At 37.9% G+C, this 14,672-nt stretch overlaps 1 protein-coding gene across 8 annotated transcripts in view; it reads right to left on the bottom strand.

The window, feature by feature from the left end:
• Positions 1–14,672, bottom strand: part of sema6a.S (semaphorin 6A S homeolog) — a 132,916-nt gene that overhangs the window by 77,790 nt on the left and 40,454 nt on the right. For 6 of the 8 annotated variants that reach the window (XM_041580432.1, XM_018244300.2, XM_041580427.1 and 3 more), the window contains exon 2: positions 3,117–3,253. In XM_041580432.1, the coding sequence (XP_041436366.1) occupies positions 3,117–3,216 (100 nt within the window). In that variant the 5' untranslated portion in view covers positions 3,217–3,253. Of the gene's footprint in view, positions 1–3,116; positions 3,254–13,842; positions 13,972–14,672 lie in introns of all 8 variants that reach the window. The other 2 variants (XM_041580428.1, XM_041580429.1) reach the window with 1 other exon arrangement.

Below are 14,672 nucleotides of genomic sequence, written 5' to 3'. Positions count from 1 at the left end.
ATTCAAACTGCTCACGCACACCCAGTAGAATACTAACCCTGGTGCTCGGGGAAAAGGGCTTCGGCAAACCCACGACAATATGAAGAAAAGAATTCACCGGCACACAGGTATTGCTGGCAGGGTGAAAGCCCTTGCTTTAAAGTTTAATAGTGCGACATGCAACGTTTCGGGGACAACCCCTTTATCAAGCAAGATGCTTGATAAAGGGGTTGTCCCCGAAACGTTGCATGTCGCACTATTAAACTTTAAAGCAAGGGCTTTCACCCTGCCAGCAATACCTGTGTGCCGGTGAATTCTTTTCTTGGTATTGTAATGACAAACATTTCTCAGGTCTAGCAACCAATCAGTTACGTGCTAATCAATAAGGGGCCGTTTTACTAACAATTACTTTTTTTCCATGAATCTCTACAAATTAGTGACTTTCCTATATTTCTAAGTTTCAAGTTCCTATAGAAGTCAATGGAAGCTGCGCTGATCTTATTGGATCATTTTTATTCAGTTCAGACTTTTTTTCCCTAGTAATTGTCCAAAAAACTTGACATTGTAGAGGTATTGGTATTTTTTAGGGCATCATTTTGCTTTTTTTTCATTCATACTTTAATTTGTATTTTATTTTATAATAAATTTCATTTTATTTTTGGCTTTAGAGAAAGTGAGTTTAGTTGTGGTTTCAAAAACCACTAAAATGAGACTGTTGATTAATACGCCTCTAAATGTTACCTACTAATTGATTGCTATGGGTAAACAGACCTGTAGTAAACATTGAACCTTTTATTACACAAAAATGTTCAAATAGGAATAAAAACACAAAATATCTTGTGATAGCATGATTTCCTGAAAATATTTATGAACTATATAGGATAAACTATAGGATCCGTTATTCGGAAACCCATTATCCAAAGAGCTCAAAATTATGGGAAGGCCATCTCCCATAGACTCCATTTTAATTAAATAATTCTAATTTTAAAAATTATTACCTCTTTTCCTGTAATAAGAATAACGTACCTAGTACTTGATCCCAACTAATATATAATTTATCCTTATTGAAATCAACACAATCCTGTTGGGTGTAATTCATGTTTAAATTATGTTTTAGCAGACTTAAGGCATGGGGATACAAATTACAGAAAGAGCCCTTATCCAGGAAAACCCAGGCCCCAATCATTCTGGATAACGGGTCCCATATCTGTATATAAAAATAGATCATTGTAAATTATACCTATACTGGTTACATCTGGGCCATCTCTATCCAGGACCATTATTCAGGACCATTTATTACCTGTATGTTCTTGGAGTGTAGGAGGAAACACATGCAGACATAGGGATAACATACAAACTCCTTGCATATACTGCTGAGGTCAAAATCAACCTCAGGACCCTACTGTCTTCTAAGGCATAAGCTCCTCTATAGTGGGAGCCATTTCTAAAGCGAGTTTTGGGGTGAATACCTATGGGCTGCTCTGACACTCTGAAATTATTGCAGGACATGACTTTTATAACACTGTTGCCAAATAGCTATATCCTTATTATGCAATATGAGGTTCTTGGCTTAATGTTTGTACATAGGTTTTCTGATTTTTTGGGGGGTTCAAGTCCTTCCTTGTTGCTCAGCTTTATGCAAGGAGAAAATCACTAAACTTAAATTACTGCTAAACTTGTAAATTGGCCCACACAACATGCATCAGGCTTCATATGTGCTTTTTCAAGTGCTTCCAAAGTACAAGGATACAACTAATAGTGGGTGTACAGTATATTCCCAATATACTTGCACTTTTCTCTACCACAAGCAGCAAGGCAGCTCCCAGCCCTGTATAAATCAAAATGGACTTCCATAAACTATGTTTTCATACCTTTCTGGCAGATAAATGGCATGGCAGCTAATGTCTAATTATAAACAGTCTATACTTCCTCTTTAAATAATCAAACAAATCAAGTTGCAATTCACTGATAAAATAAGAAGGGCAATGTGAACATGTTGCTTAATACTTACTGTTTGCTTTTAATTTCTTTGTAATTTAATAATCTTTTGTGTAAATTAGAGTTAATTATCCTCTCGTTCATTTTCGGATTTGTAATTTAATTTGCAGTTATTATTGTTTGCAATTACAGACGCCTAGCTTCAAATATGATTGGTGGCAGCATTTCTGATCTTAAAACCAAACACGAAGAGGCCCAGCGGAGAGTCACCATTTTTGTTTTCATTCAGTGAGGTAAACTGATTATGCTAAAATCTTGCAAAGCATGTGGCTCGTTATTTAGTCTGTAAATAGCTATCAGCATGTAAGATTATCGGAGGCATGCATTTCAGTAATTTGGAATCCCTTCTGCCAGTAGATAAGACAGAAAAAACTAAAGGACTGGCCATGGATTAAAGAAAGTATAGCTTTTAAGAAGTTTAGTGGAAGAGATCAGCACCAGATATGCCAAGAGATTATCCCTTGTTCAGACAAGCACTTTATGTGCAGGCCCTTCATACAAGGCAACCAGCATTAGCCATTTCAGGACCTTCAACATAATAATAATAATAGCTGTGCATATTTCTTAAAAGCACATATTAAGAATATACAAAATATATTTCCTGTTTATATTTTGTGATAATCTGCACTGGAGATTGTTTGGTACTACAAAAGTTATTTATAAAAAATCTTGTTGCTTCATCCTTAAAAAAAATGAATTACAATTATTGTTGACCATAGCACAGTATAGAACAAGGGAACATGACAATGATGGGTAGATTTTATAAATGTAATAAAATAACCATACCTACCAAATTTAAAATGATCAGTTTAAAAATAAGGATGTCCAGGCACCCAAACAGTCCACTTGGACAACAGCTCTTTCTGGCACGTTGAGTTTATTATGAGAGCACAAGAGAAATGACCTTGGGTAGGGCACGAGACATGGATGTACTAGTGTATTTCTTAGGCAGATTGGAAGTGTAAACATTGAAAGAGGAAAATGCTAGTTGGTATGCTGACAATGTCTTGGTCTATCATGCTTATTCATTGGGGTGTGGGGGGTAATCGTTTTATATAGGAGATCCAAATACATACTAAGATGTCATTACATTTTAAAAAAAAAAATGCAAATGTGAGACTTGAATAATCTATACTTACAGTTGCCATGTGAAATACTGATAGGCTCTGAGTCTTCTGGAAATCCTGCCCTAGCAAACTGTAGTATCGTGAAGTATAGCAGCAACACTTCTGACCTCATAGTAGTTTAGCGCAAAGTCTTTACGTTTTACTTCACCCTAGAAAAAGCATGAAAAGAAGTGTTAATGAACTAGCTAGAAACAATGTTCACTTGAGAAAGGGGGTCAATAGCAGTTTGATGAGAAGACCTGGTTGTGATGCATTATGTCTAGAAGAAAGCTTAATGCTGAAATATCAAATAAATATCAAATTATCTACAGAAGCCTTCTGAAAATGCAGGCCAGTGTAACAAATGACAAATGAAGCAGACTGAGTTGTAAGGTTGCTCTGGTATACAGCGGCCTCGCTCAGTTTTCAAAACCTTGTTAAACATTCATATCTTCCGCAAACAGGACATATCTCAAGCCATACTCGCAGCTTATTTTGAAATCTTGCCCATTTGTACCCAAACATTAACAAGGAAATATGGTGCACCCCAACAAGACACTGTTTAATTATTAGAAAAAAAGGAAATAATTAAAAAAATATTAGAATTATTTAATTAAAAATTGAATCTCTGGAAGATTGGAACTTTCTGGATAATGGGTTTCCAAATAATGGCTCCCATTATATATTTCGATATGCTAAGTTTTTACAATTTATGTCTACTTTCACGTAGCACCTACTTACAACTAAAGGGCAGTATCCCTTTAAAAAGACAGCATTTTAGGCAGGCAGAAAAAAAGTTTAGGAAAGGAACTTTATGTAACTATTTTAAAAACGTAACATAAATACATTTTTCTCAGCTTTGTATAAAAATTTAAATATAAAAGACATTTGATATATTTTCTTTCTAGTATCCTTGTGGGACATGATATACTGAATCTGAGTATCTGTGCAAATTAATAAATGCAAATCAATGTACAAGTATATCTAAAGGGGGACGAAAAATCAAAGCAAACACTCAACATCACTCAAGAAAAAAAATGCACACATTTCTGATGTTAGTTAAAAAAGACTGAAATGTAAGGATATGGAAAAGCATGGAGGGAACCGAAAAAGATAAAAAAAAGGAACAAAGAGTAGGATATCCTCTGAAGACAATAGTAATGGTAGCATAAAACAGCTGAGCTTGGATAAGTGCATTATACCTGACTAATGTACTAGGAAACTTTTGCTAGCATCAACATTTCCCTTAGTTCCTTGTGTTTGATATTTTCTGCCAGAAAATAAAATGATCTTTTATGAGAGAGCTGTCATGAATCATTCAGGGCTCTGTGTCTAAAATGATATGATGTGCATTTCATGGGCTCTAACTTTCAAAATTTGTCATGAACGCACCTTCTTATCCTTTGTAATATTTTATTTATAAGGCATTCTTCTAGCTCAGCATCACTTGTCCCAATGCACACCAAAGGGGAATGGTCTGTCTTAGCTCAGACACAGTGACTACTCTTACTTTAAATAAAAGGTTGCTCACAGGTATGGTGCTGTAGTTTATTGAGGTTCTGCTTTCAAGCCTTGTTTATTGAATGTTCTGATGGGTAATGGTGTAATGGCAGATTTTACAAATGTAGTTAAGAGAGGCTTAGATGACATTTTGGACATGAATTATATGCAAGGCTACAGTGACTAAAGGTGGCCATACACGGGCCGATAATAGCTGCCGACAGACCGTGTCGGCAGCTTATTGGCCCGTGTATGGGGCCCCCCGACGTGCTTCACCGATCGAGATCTGGCCGAAAGTCGGCCAGATCTCGATCGGATGGGACAAAAAATCCCGGGGGATCGCGGCCGCATCTATTCGTTGATGCGGTCCCACGATCCGACCGGCCGTTAGGCATCGTTAGGATCCGATCGTTGGGCCCTAGGGCCCACGATCGGATCAGCCCAATATTGCCCACCTCAAGGTTGGCATATCGGAGGGAGATCCGCTCGTTTGGCGACATTGCCAAACGAGCGGATCTCTCAGTGTTTGGGCACCTTAAGGGTTGTGGCACACGTGGCTACTTGGGAAGATAAGTCGCCGAGCGACAAATCACCTCTTCTTCGGGCGACTAATCTCGCAGTAATGCCTAACCGCCAGCTAGAATGTAAATCACCAACGAGATAGAACTTGGATTGCTTTATTATTCCAAAGTCGTTTGAAGTTGCCTCACTAGGAAACTTTGGGCAACTTCGAAAAACAGAAGCGATCTGAGTGCCATACCGCCAGTAATTTACATTATAGCCGGCAGGAAGACATTGCGGAGAGATTAGTCGCCCGAAGAAGAGGCGATCTCCCTGAGTATCCATGTGTGCCACCACCCTAGGATTAAAGACATACAAAGCTACTATTAGCAGGTATTGTCACGGCTTCAAAATAGACCATAGTGATAATGGGCTTTGTTATGATGCTATGTGTGTTTTAGCAGAGGCAAGTCTCAGTATTTGTATTTTGGAACAATTAGCTCTGTGTATTCCCCCCCCCCCCCAAATCTAGTATATGTAGGCAGAGTCGGACTGGGGGCCCAGGACCCACTACTTCAGGGCCCCCATGATAACAGCCACGACCGGGGACCAGGAGGGAGGTCGCGAGGCGGCGCCAAAATCGGGTCTCAGTCCAACCCTGTATGTAGGTGTGCACTATATGATGCACTATTGTCTTTTGCAGCCTAAATTAACTTTGTAACTATAACTGGTTGCTGAAAGAACCAACTCCATTGTTGTCTCAAGTATTATTATATGAAGTGGCAACCTTTAAATGTATGTACGTTGTGAAAAGATTTTTATAACAAGGTCCTGTTCATCAGTTTGATCAAGTTTCCTTGTGATTGCATTTAAACATTTGGCTGCTGTTAGTTTAAAAAGCTCCAAAAAAAAACAAAAAAGAGAAGAGAATGTAAATGCCTCTTCCCAATCTAAATTGCATCTCTCATTCTTCTAATAAAAAGCAGAAAACACAGTTTTAAGTATATGATCCATTAAATGGGCGCTATCTGCAGAACAAGAACTATGTTATTTCGGTTGTCGTTAGACTAATCATCCATGAAATGTAATTCCACTGATCAAAAGTGTTAAGATCTGCACTCGTTGGTGTCATTTGGCACTAAAAAGACTTGGCTTGAGATCCCCTTCTCAATTCCAAGGTAAGTACTTGTAGATTAAATATATCGCTGCTCCAGGGCCTCTTAAAAAAAAATTGGTGAAATATTTACATATCCATAAAAATTCTCTAATCTTGGGTCTGTTGTAAAAGAAAGTGATTGAAGTCATTCCAGTGGGCTACAGTACATATACATTTGTATGCACATCTTTTAGATGAGGAAATAAAGGATCTCTGTTCTCAGTGGTGCTTTACAGTAACAATGAAATAATGCACGCTAGGTTAGGAACAGGCGAGTTGCTAAATGTAATGCTTTTTTTTGTATTGCATTAGTCTAAACATCCAATATAGCCTTTCCCTTGAGGATTTTACTTCTGTATGGCAGCAAATGAATATGTCAACAAGTTAAGAATACGCAATCCGTGGAACAGACCGATGCACTGAAAGCAATACACACAGATCTGTCACTGGTCACACCAAGCCTGGGTTATTTTTAATTTTTTTAATTTGGAATCAGACGGCCCTGTAAGCTCCTAAATGATTCGCTAGTCTCACATAAACTATATTCGATTGCATTTAAAATTGAAAGGCTAAAACTACCATCAGTAAGGACTGTTGAGGACAAATGTAAACTCTGTTTACATTTGTATGTGGCTCAAGGGTAAAAAAGGCACCCTGTTCCTCCCAAATTGTCTCAACTATGCTATCAGAAAATGCAAACCAATAGGTTTAATGTGATGTTTTCTGGGAAAAAAAACCTAGGGAGAAAACACCCACGTTGCCCACCACCTTGCTGTATGTAGTAAATTACATGAATGGTACTGTATATGCTGGTCAATGCGCATATTGGGTGGATTTCTGCTATAAAAAAACAACACAATTTAGATTTGCCTTTACTTAACGCACCCACAGGCCTTTCATGTTTTCAAGAAACCTTTGCCTAGTGTTGGCACAAATGCTTGTAGGCAATTTCGGTGCAGGTGAATGGCTTGAGCAGTTCAGGCTCTTTGGTGCCATGTGTTTTTGCCTATGTAAAAACTTGTTGGTTCCAGCACAATAAGTATTGCCAGATATTACAATGAATATAAAACTCCTATTACGTACTTGAAAGCTTTATTATTAAACTGGCATATCTACACATTTCTAATAAGCATTTAAAAATAAACTTGTTGGAAATGTGATATGCAGTGGTTAGAGAGAATTTATACTACACCAACTAAGGAGAAATAGGGCAAAGTCATTAAACTAATGACTGGGAATTTTCCAGCCAATTCAAGAAGGTTGCTGAAACATTATAATGCTTGTGATATTGATTTCAGAAACTGAAATGAATCTATTAAAGATTTCAATTTATTTATGTTTTACGTTTACACAATATATGTACCTGCTTTCATCCAGGCTTAGAGTGACTGACAATTGTTTTGCCTTCTAGTAAGTGCAGAAGGGTTATTGGCTATGTTTTTGTTTCAATCATTTTCCTTTATTTCTTCTGCTTTGGAACTCAGTTTGCTGAAGTGCAAAGTTTCTATTTTGTGGAATAGTTTATGGTAATTTTTCAAAATTCTCATCACCATCGCCTCAGTCGCGAATACTGCAAATGTAGCATTTACTTCACTTCCAATAAAATTTACCAAAGTTCAAAAATCAACTTTCCACTTCTGGTACAAACATTTTCAAGTATTTAAGAAGCTAAGCCCCCTTGCAAAATAATTGTCACCAAGGAAAAGGTATTTGTTTGCTATCCTTTATATGGAAACCCATTATCCAGAAAGCTCTGAATTACGGTAAGGCTCCCATAGACTCCATTTTATCCAAATTTATCAACATGATTTCCTTTTTCTCTGTAATAATAATAAAACAGTACCTTGCACTTGATCTAAACTAAGATATAATTAATCCTTATTGAAAGCAAATCCAGCCTATTGTTTTTTTTAATGGTTACATTATTTTCTAGTACACTTGCAAGGGGCACATTTACTAAGCTCGAGTGAAGGATTAGAATGAATTTCGAATTTCGAAGTTTTTTTGGGTACTTCGACCATCGAATAGGCTACTTCGACCTTCGACTACGACTTTGAATCGAACAATTCGAACTAAAAATCGTTTGACTATTCGACCATTCGATAGTCGAAGTACTGTCTCTTTAAAAAAAACTTTGACTACCTACTTCGCCACTTTAAACCTACCGAGTATCAATGTTAGCCTATGGGGACCTTCCCCATAAGCTTTCTATGCTTTTTTTGATCGAAGGAAAATCCTTCGATCGATGGATTAAAATCCTTCAAATCCTTCGATCGATGGATTAAAATCCTTCAAATCCTTCCTCTGATCGTTGATCGAAGTATTTGCGGTAAATCCTCCAATTTCAATATTTGAAGTCGAAGGATTTTACTTCGAGGGTCGAATATCTAGGGTTAATTAACCCTCGATATTCGACCCTTAGTAAATGTGCCCCTTGAGGTATGAACATCCAAATTACAGAAAGATCCATTATCTAGAAAACCCCCAGAAGATTTAAGCTTTCCCAAAGCCTAGAAGTTCTAGAATATGACATATGTTGTCTTCCAGCCCAACCTTTCATCAAGATATCTCTAGTTTTAGATATTCACTGTAGCCACCTTCTACAACTCCTTGTTTCATGTGCTTTATTTGCACCCAAACTCACGCATTCGGGTTATATTTTCAAAAACTAAAATGTCTGTGAGTTAATAAGAAAAATCATTTGAAAATTCGAATGTAAAAATTAGTTTCATCTGAAAACTCAATCCATTAGAGTTGTCGGGACATAAATTTGATCGTTTTTGGGACTTGAACTTGATCATTAGAGTTTTTCCCCGTCATTTTTCATATGAGTTTTGTATTTGGATTTTTCTATAACCACCAAATATTCGAAATTCAAGTTTATCCAAGGTAGAAAAACCCTCACACAACTTACAAATTCGATCTGCCCCAGATGTTCTCATCTACTCAATTACTGAACCATTTCATTAATATACATTATTATCTACAAATAAGAATGCACTGTTTTGCTACCTTTAAATGGGCCAGCCTTAATGTACTGGCAGTCCTTTATTTCTTGGCCATTACAGACCTTAAGTATGAAAACAAGTCTTTAAAGCAGGCTGTTTCAGTTACCTAACTAGAGAAACACAACCTTATAAATGCACCACTAATGAGATGCTGATGTTTTGGGCAGTAAAGATGAACAGCCCACAAAGAAACAAGAAGCAGCTGAGGACGATCGATTCTGGTTGTAACCTTTACTGTAAACAGTCCCGAGGGATCTGATAAGCCACCTGTTCAGTGAAATTTGCATTGATAGATCAGGGAGAGAAGATGAGAAACTGAGCTCTGGGTTTTGATAAAGCATCTGCTCTTCTTTACCTTTTATGTTTGTTAGAAAAATACTTTTCAAAGTGGGGAATGGTTTATATCCCAGGGTGTTCTAATTCAAGCACAGTAAGACCAAAGTCTGTTTGTACATCTTAGGTGACAAAATAAAACATGTTTTATATAAACATTTTCAGTTTAATTGGATTAAACTCTGCACTGTAAAATGGTTTTAGATCTGTTCAGTTCTGAGCCCTGTTGGGTAGCCTTTGTTGCAATGCTTATGTTGCATGGGGCTGATTCATTGGCAAGGAAGGTTACCCAAAACATAGCAAGGGGCTCTCATACAATCAACTGTCAAGCCTTCTTATGATTTAGGTCACTAAAGGTAGATTGATTGCAAAAATGTGTCCCTATTCTTCAGAACAGAGTTAGGATTAATTACTCCAAGCCAATACTCATTAGAGATGTCCTGAAAGTGGGCTGCTGGGAGTGATATGGTGAGACGTAGAACATGCTATTTAAAGGAATGACAACTGGATCAATCTAGACACAGCCATGTGTATTTGCTGTAGTTGTGTTTCCTAGCAGGTATCATCATTGTAGAACTACACCAGCAACTACATGACAGAGTAGAATCAATCCATCAGGAATGTAAGTTAAAAGCCTTCTTGTGTGATATGCCCCGCAGTCTTCATCCAAACATGTGCTCAGCCCCTAATCAATGAAGCTGAGGTTTTGATGTACAGTCAGGAGAAAGCTATGTCAGCCTCCAAACTATACGGTATATTAATGGCTGCTGGAGTCAATCAGCAAACTTGAGCAGGGATCAGGGAAAATAATAATAAATACTTCTACACCACCTCACCTCTTATATTAAACTACCCAGTTATAAAAATCGGAAATGACTATGATTATGTTAAAGAAATAAGTGGAGTGTGCATTCGATTTATAACATGGGTATCTTTTATATTACCAAAGCGCTTACAGGAGATTTTTGACTGTATATAATACAGGGATCATTGCTCCTTATGGATTAGTACATAAGGGTATGCAAACATTTTTGGACACAGGAAAGAAAAGAAAGACCCTCACTTGCCACACTGGACAATGAGCATTTTAAACAGCCAGAAAATTAAAGGAACCCATAAAAGTGAAGGCACATGGACCTTTACTCAGCTTGTGTAAATCAGTTGCCAGTGAAGTGCAAAAAAATGGTCTCTTCTGCCTCCCATTTACTTGAATTGGAGGGATCTTACGAAACAAAGGATAATACGATTTTTGGACCATGTGTGGAGTGTCCTGACAATTTTCTTACCCTGGCAATCGTTTGTACAGTTGATCGGACAGGTTAAAAGATATCAGCTACCAATAATATCTCAGCATGTATTGCCTACCTGACGATATCAATGTGAGATTGTCACTACTATTTGTCGGACATAACTTTTGTACGATTGCTGTCTGTTAATTAATGGCCCCAGCATTGTGTGATTTACATATAGTTACATGGTTAAATCAGGTTGAATAAAGACCAAAGTCCATCAAGTATAACCCCTCCAAATGAAACCTAACATCCATACAGACACACATTTGTTCTCTTTACTAATAATATTAATCTGAATGGTTAGTTACAGGTCGAAAGATTGACGATTGTCTGACATAGGCTATCATCTGCTTGTCTATGGCGAGCTTTAAGGTATGAAGATTCAAATTACAAAAATATCTGTTATCCTGAATGCACCAGGTCCTGAGCATTCTGGATAACAGGTCCCACACCTGTAGTTTTTTCTCTGCATCAATGAAGACAACACCTTGTACTTGTACATGTTAACTAAGCCAACATAAATCCATGTTATTGGCTTTTTAAGGCATATTGCTCCAAATTATGGAAATATTCATTATCGAGCATTGCAGATAATAGATCTCATACCAGTTATAACCCGAGGTATAAATTGGCTTTGCTAGATAGCAGCACTCCATTTGTTAACCTACATCTCCTATGGAAAAATTACACCTTAAATAAGAAGACTTGGGGTTCCACATGGGTGAGGAATATATCCTGCTATATACATTGCTTAAACAGCTATATCAAGATACCTTGTGTGAAACGTGTGAGTCTGCCATTGTGCCTTGTGTATATCTTTCTATATATTTCTAGATAGATATGAAAAGCTTTTAGGGTTTTAGCACACAGGCAGATTCGGGATATTTAGAGATTTAGTCGCCTGTCTAAACTGTTTCCATGTGAGTGACTTTACAATTACCATAAAATAATTGCATTGTTCCCGTTTGTAGGTGTACATACATTTCTGTTTAAGATATGGTTCAGCTGCACAACCATGAAAGCAATGAACATGCAGATCCGCAGAACAGTAAGCCAACAGAGCAGCATGAGCTACAGTGCCAGTAAGCTACATCAAAGCTGTTGACATTATTTAGACGATGTCCAGGGATCTCATTGTCTAATAATTGAAGTGGTTTGTTGTTGGTAACATTGTTATTATGCACATTGCCTCCTTACCATATACAGTAGAGGTGGTAAACATATACATGCGACTCATAAGTCAACCAATGAAATCCAGGAGCAGCCATCAGTGCTTGCAGAATGGCTGTACAAGGAGAATGATGAAACTCACATGCACCATTGCCATCTATTCAGATATCACATTGGCGGCTTTAACACTGTCAGTGCCAGGCAGTGAATCCCATAAACACAGACAGCTGAGCTTGCTGCATGCCTAATGGGGATTTTTTGAATCCCTTGTCGAAAGTCATTAAAAAGAAACAATCGTACCAATATTTTTAGAACAGACTGCTCATTTTACAACTTTCACTATACCGATTTCTTGGCTTATTTTAGCCCAAAATACAACGCTGAACAGGTTATGCTGTAAAAAAACCCATGGGTGTGAAATAGTGTATGTTCCATGGGGACAGCAGAGCAGCTGAAAAAAAAGTGATAAAAATAGTCCTCCTGGGTACCAAGGCATAACAACCCACTAATAAACACAGAGCTTAAAGGGACATTAACACCAACTGCTTATATACATTTATGAATATGGTGTATGCTTAGTTGCCACATTCAAAATGTCTGTATCACTTTAAAAATGTTTTTTTTTTTTTTTTTTTTTTGAAGATGCATTTATTTTCTCAAGGATATTCCAATTCTCATCATCTGTAAGCAGATTTTAAGGAATGCAGCATTCAGAGCTTTTGTCTGAAACTATTTAGGAGGAAAACAGTGATGCTTCTAATGGACAGTCACCACTTCTTGTACAGCATGGAAATCATTCTGCTTGCAGTGTCTGCAGCCCTAGCAATGTCAATCATTTTGGCATTTCTGAGCAGTAGTGATGAGTGAAATTTTTTGCCAAAAAAATTACGGCAAAGACTTTTAACGGGTGAAAACATTTGTTGCTCATTAAAAATTTGTCGCACAATTTGTTGCTATTATAATAAAAAATAAATATAAAAGCTCCATTCGAACCCCAGCTGATACATTTAATGCTGATAGTGACTCGTAATTACCAGCAATACAGCGAGACTCATATCACATGGACAAATCGAAAGCCATTCTTCTGGAAATGTTACCCAAGCCCAAGCAAACGAATATGGTAATATTCACCTTTAGCGCCACTGATCAGTAACTAAAGGGCATGTACTTTTTTTTAAAGGTTCTACTTCTTCAGTATAAGTCACATTATGCAGCTCATTAATTGAATCAAGAGGATCACACTCCATTAAACTCGTTTTTTCCATAGTAATCATGAATAAGGTAATAAGAGAATACAGTCTGTGAGTGCAGATAAGTTTAAACCACACAAAGGCTGACACAGGTTTACATTTGTGTTATAAGATAAAGGTAAAGACATAAAGAATAGGAAAATGTCAAGTGAATCTGCACTATTTTCCCTGGACGCTACTTTTTCAACAATCTCTTTGATGTGTATGAGTGACTGATGAAAAAAACTAAAATAAAAATTATCGGCCAAGTCACTGCATTCCCCAGAGCAATATTCTGAAAGCACAGTCTTGGGAAAAATAATCGGACAGTTGTTGTGAAACTTGATTACATTATTATAGATACAACCCCCGCATGTCTTCCAGAAGTACTGCACGCCCAGCAGTAGGAAATGAATGTAATAATTCTTTTTCAGCGCATATATCAATGCACCGAGATCCAATAAAATAAGTCTGCTTTTTCAATCTACCCGGCTGTGCTTTATCCACACAAGGCCGGCAAGGCTTGAGTTGCCACCAATTATCCTGCTGATGTGTAATACCAACACTTACGGCAGCGTTACCCCCACAGAATGGCTCCTGTGAATCATCCCTAATCCTTCTTTATAAAAAGCATCCTATAGGCCAAATCCAGTAGATACGGGAATGCACAGAGCCATACAGAAGCAGCTGTAAATCAGCCTGTAGAAAAAACAGAAATATTAAATCCAGGATAAGGCAAAGGTAATTTAGGGGCCAATTTCCAAAATTTTAAACAGGTAAACCCTGCCATTCAAATTGTATCACTTTTATGCGCACTTTTAACAGATTAACAGGTTGACAAAGCATATTTGGCTCTGACAATCAACAACTGAATTTAGTTTTTCCCTATGGAGCATTATCTATAGCACCCAAACAAAAATAAAGCTCAGCTAATGAAAGATTAGAAAATGCAATGTCTATTGGTCAGCTTTAGGGCCCTTACACATGGGTGCAGTGGCGTAACTACCGGGGGAGCAGGGGGTGCGATTGGGCCAGGGCCCGCACCCCCTCAGGGCCCCCCAGCAGCTCGTGCGCCACTGATTCCGGGCGGATTCCGAGCATATGGAGGGGGCAGGGGGCAAGGCTGCACGTCCCGCGCCAGGGCCCGCCCCCCTCTAGTTACGTTGCTGCATGGGTAGTTTCACCTGCGCTCCCCTGCATTGCGCTTTCTTCCGTTCAGCCGGAAGTTGTGGTAAGTTGCACTAGTGCAGTTGCTTATAACAAACAATCCGTCATTTTTATACCGCTTAGAAAATGTAAGCAGAAAGTACAGAAGAAGTTTAGTAAACCTAAGGGCCCTTACACACGGGCGGTTTTACCTGCGCTCCCCTGCGTTGCGAGTTCTTCCGTCCAGCCACAGG

Source organism: Xenopus laevis, chromosome 1S (assembly GCF_017654675.1).
Source record: "Xenopus laevis strain J_2021 chromosome 1S, Xenopus_laevis_v10.1, whole genome shotgun sequence".
Lineage (NCBI taxonomy): Eukaryota > Metazoa > Chordata > Amphibia > Anura > Pipidae > Xenopus > Xenopus laevis.
The sequence above is the reverse complement of the archived record's forward strand: the minus strand, read 5'-3'. Positions and strand labels throughout refer to the sequence as shown.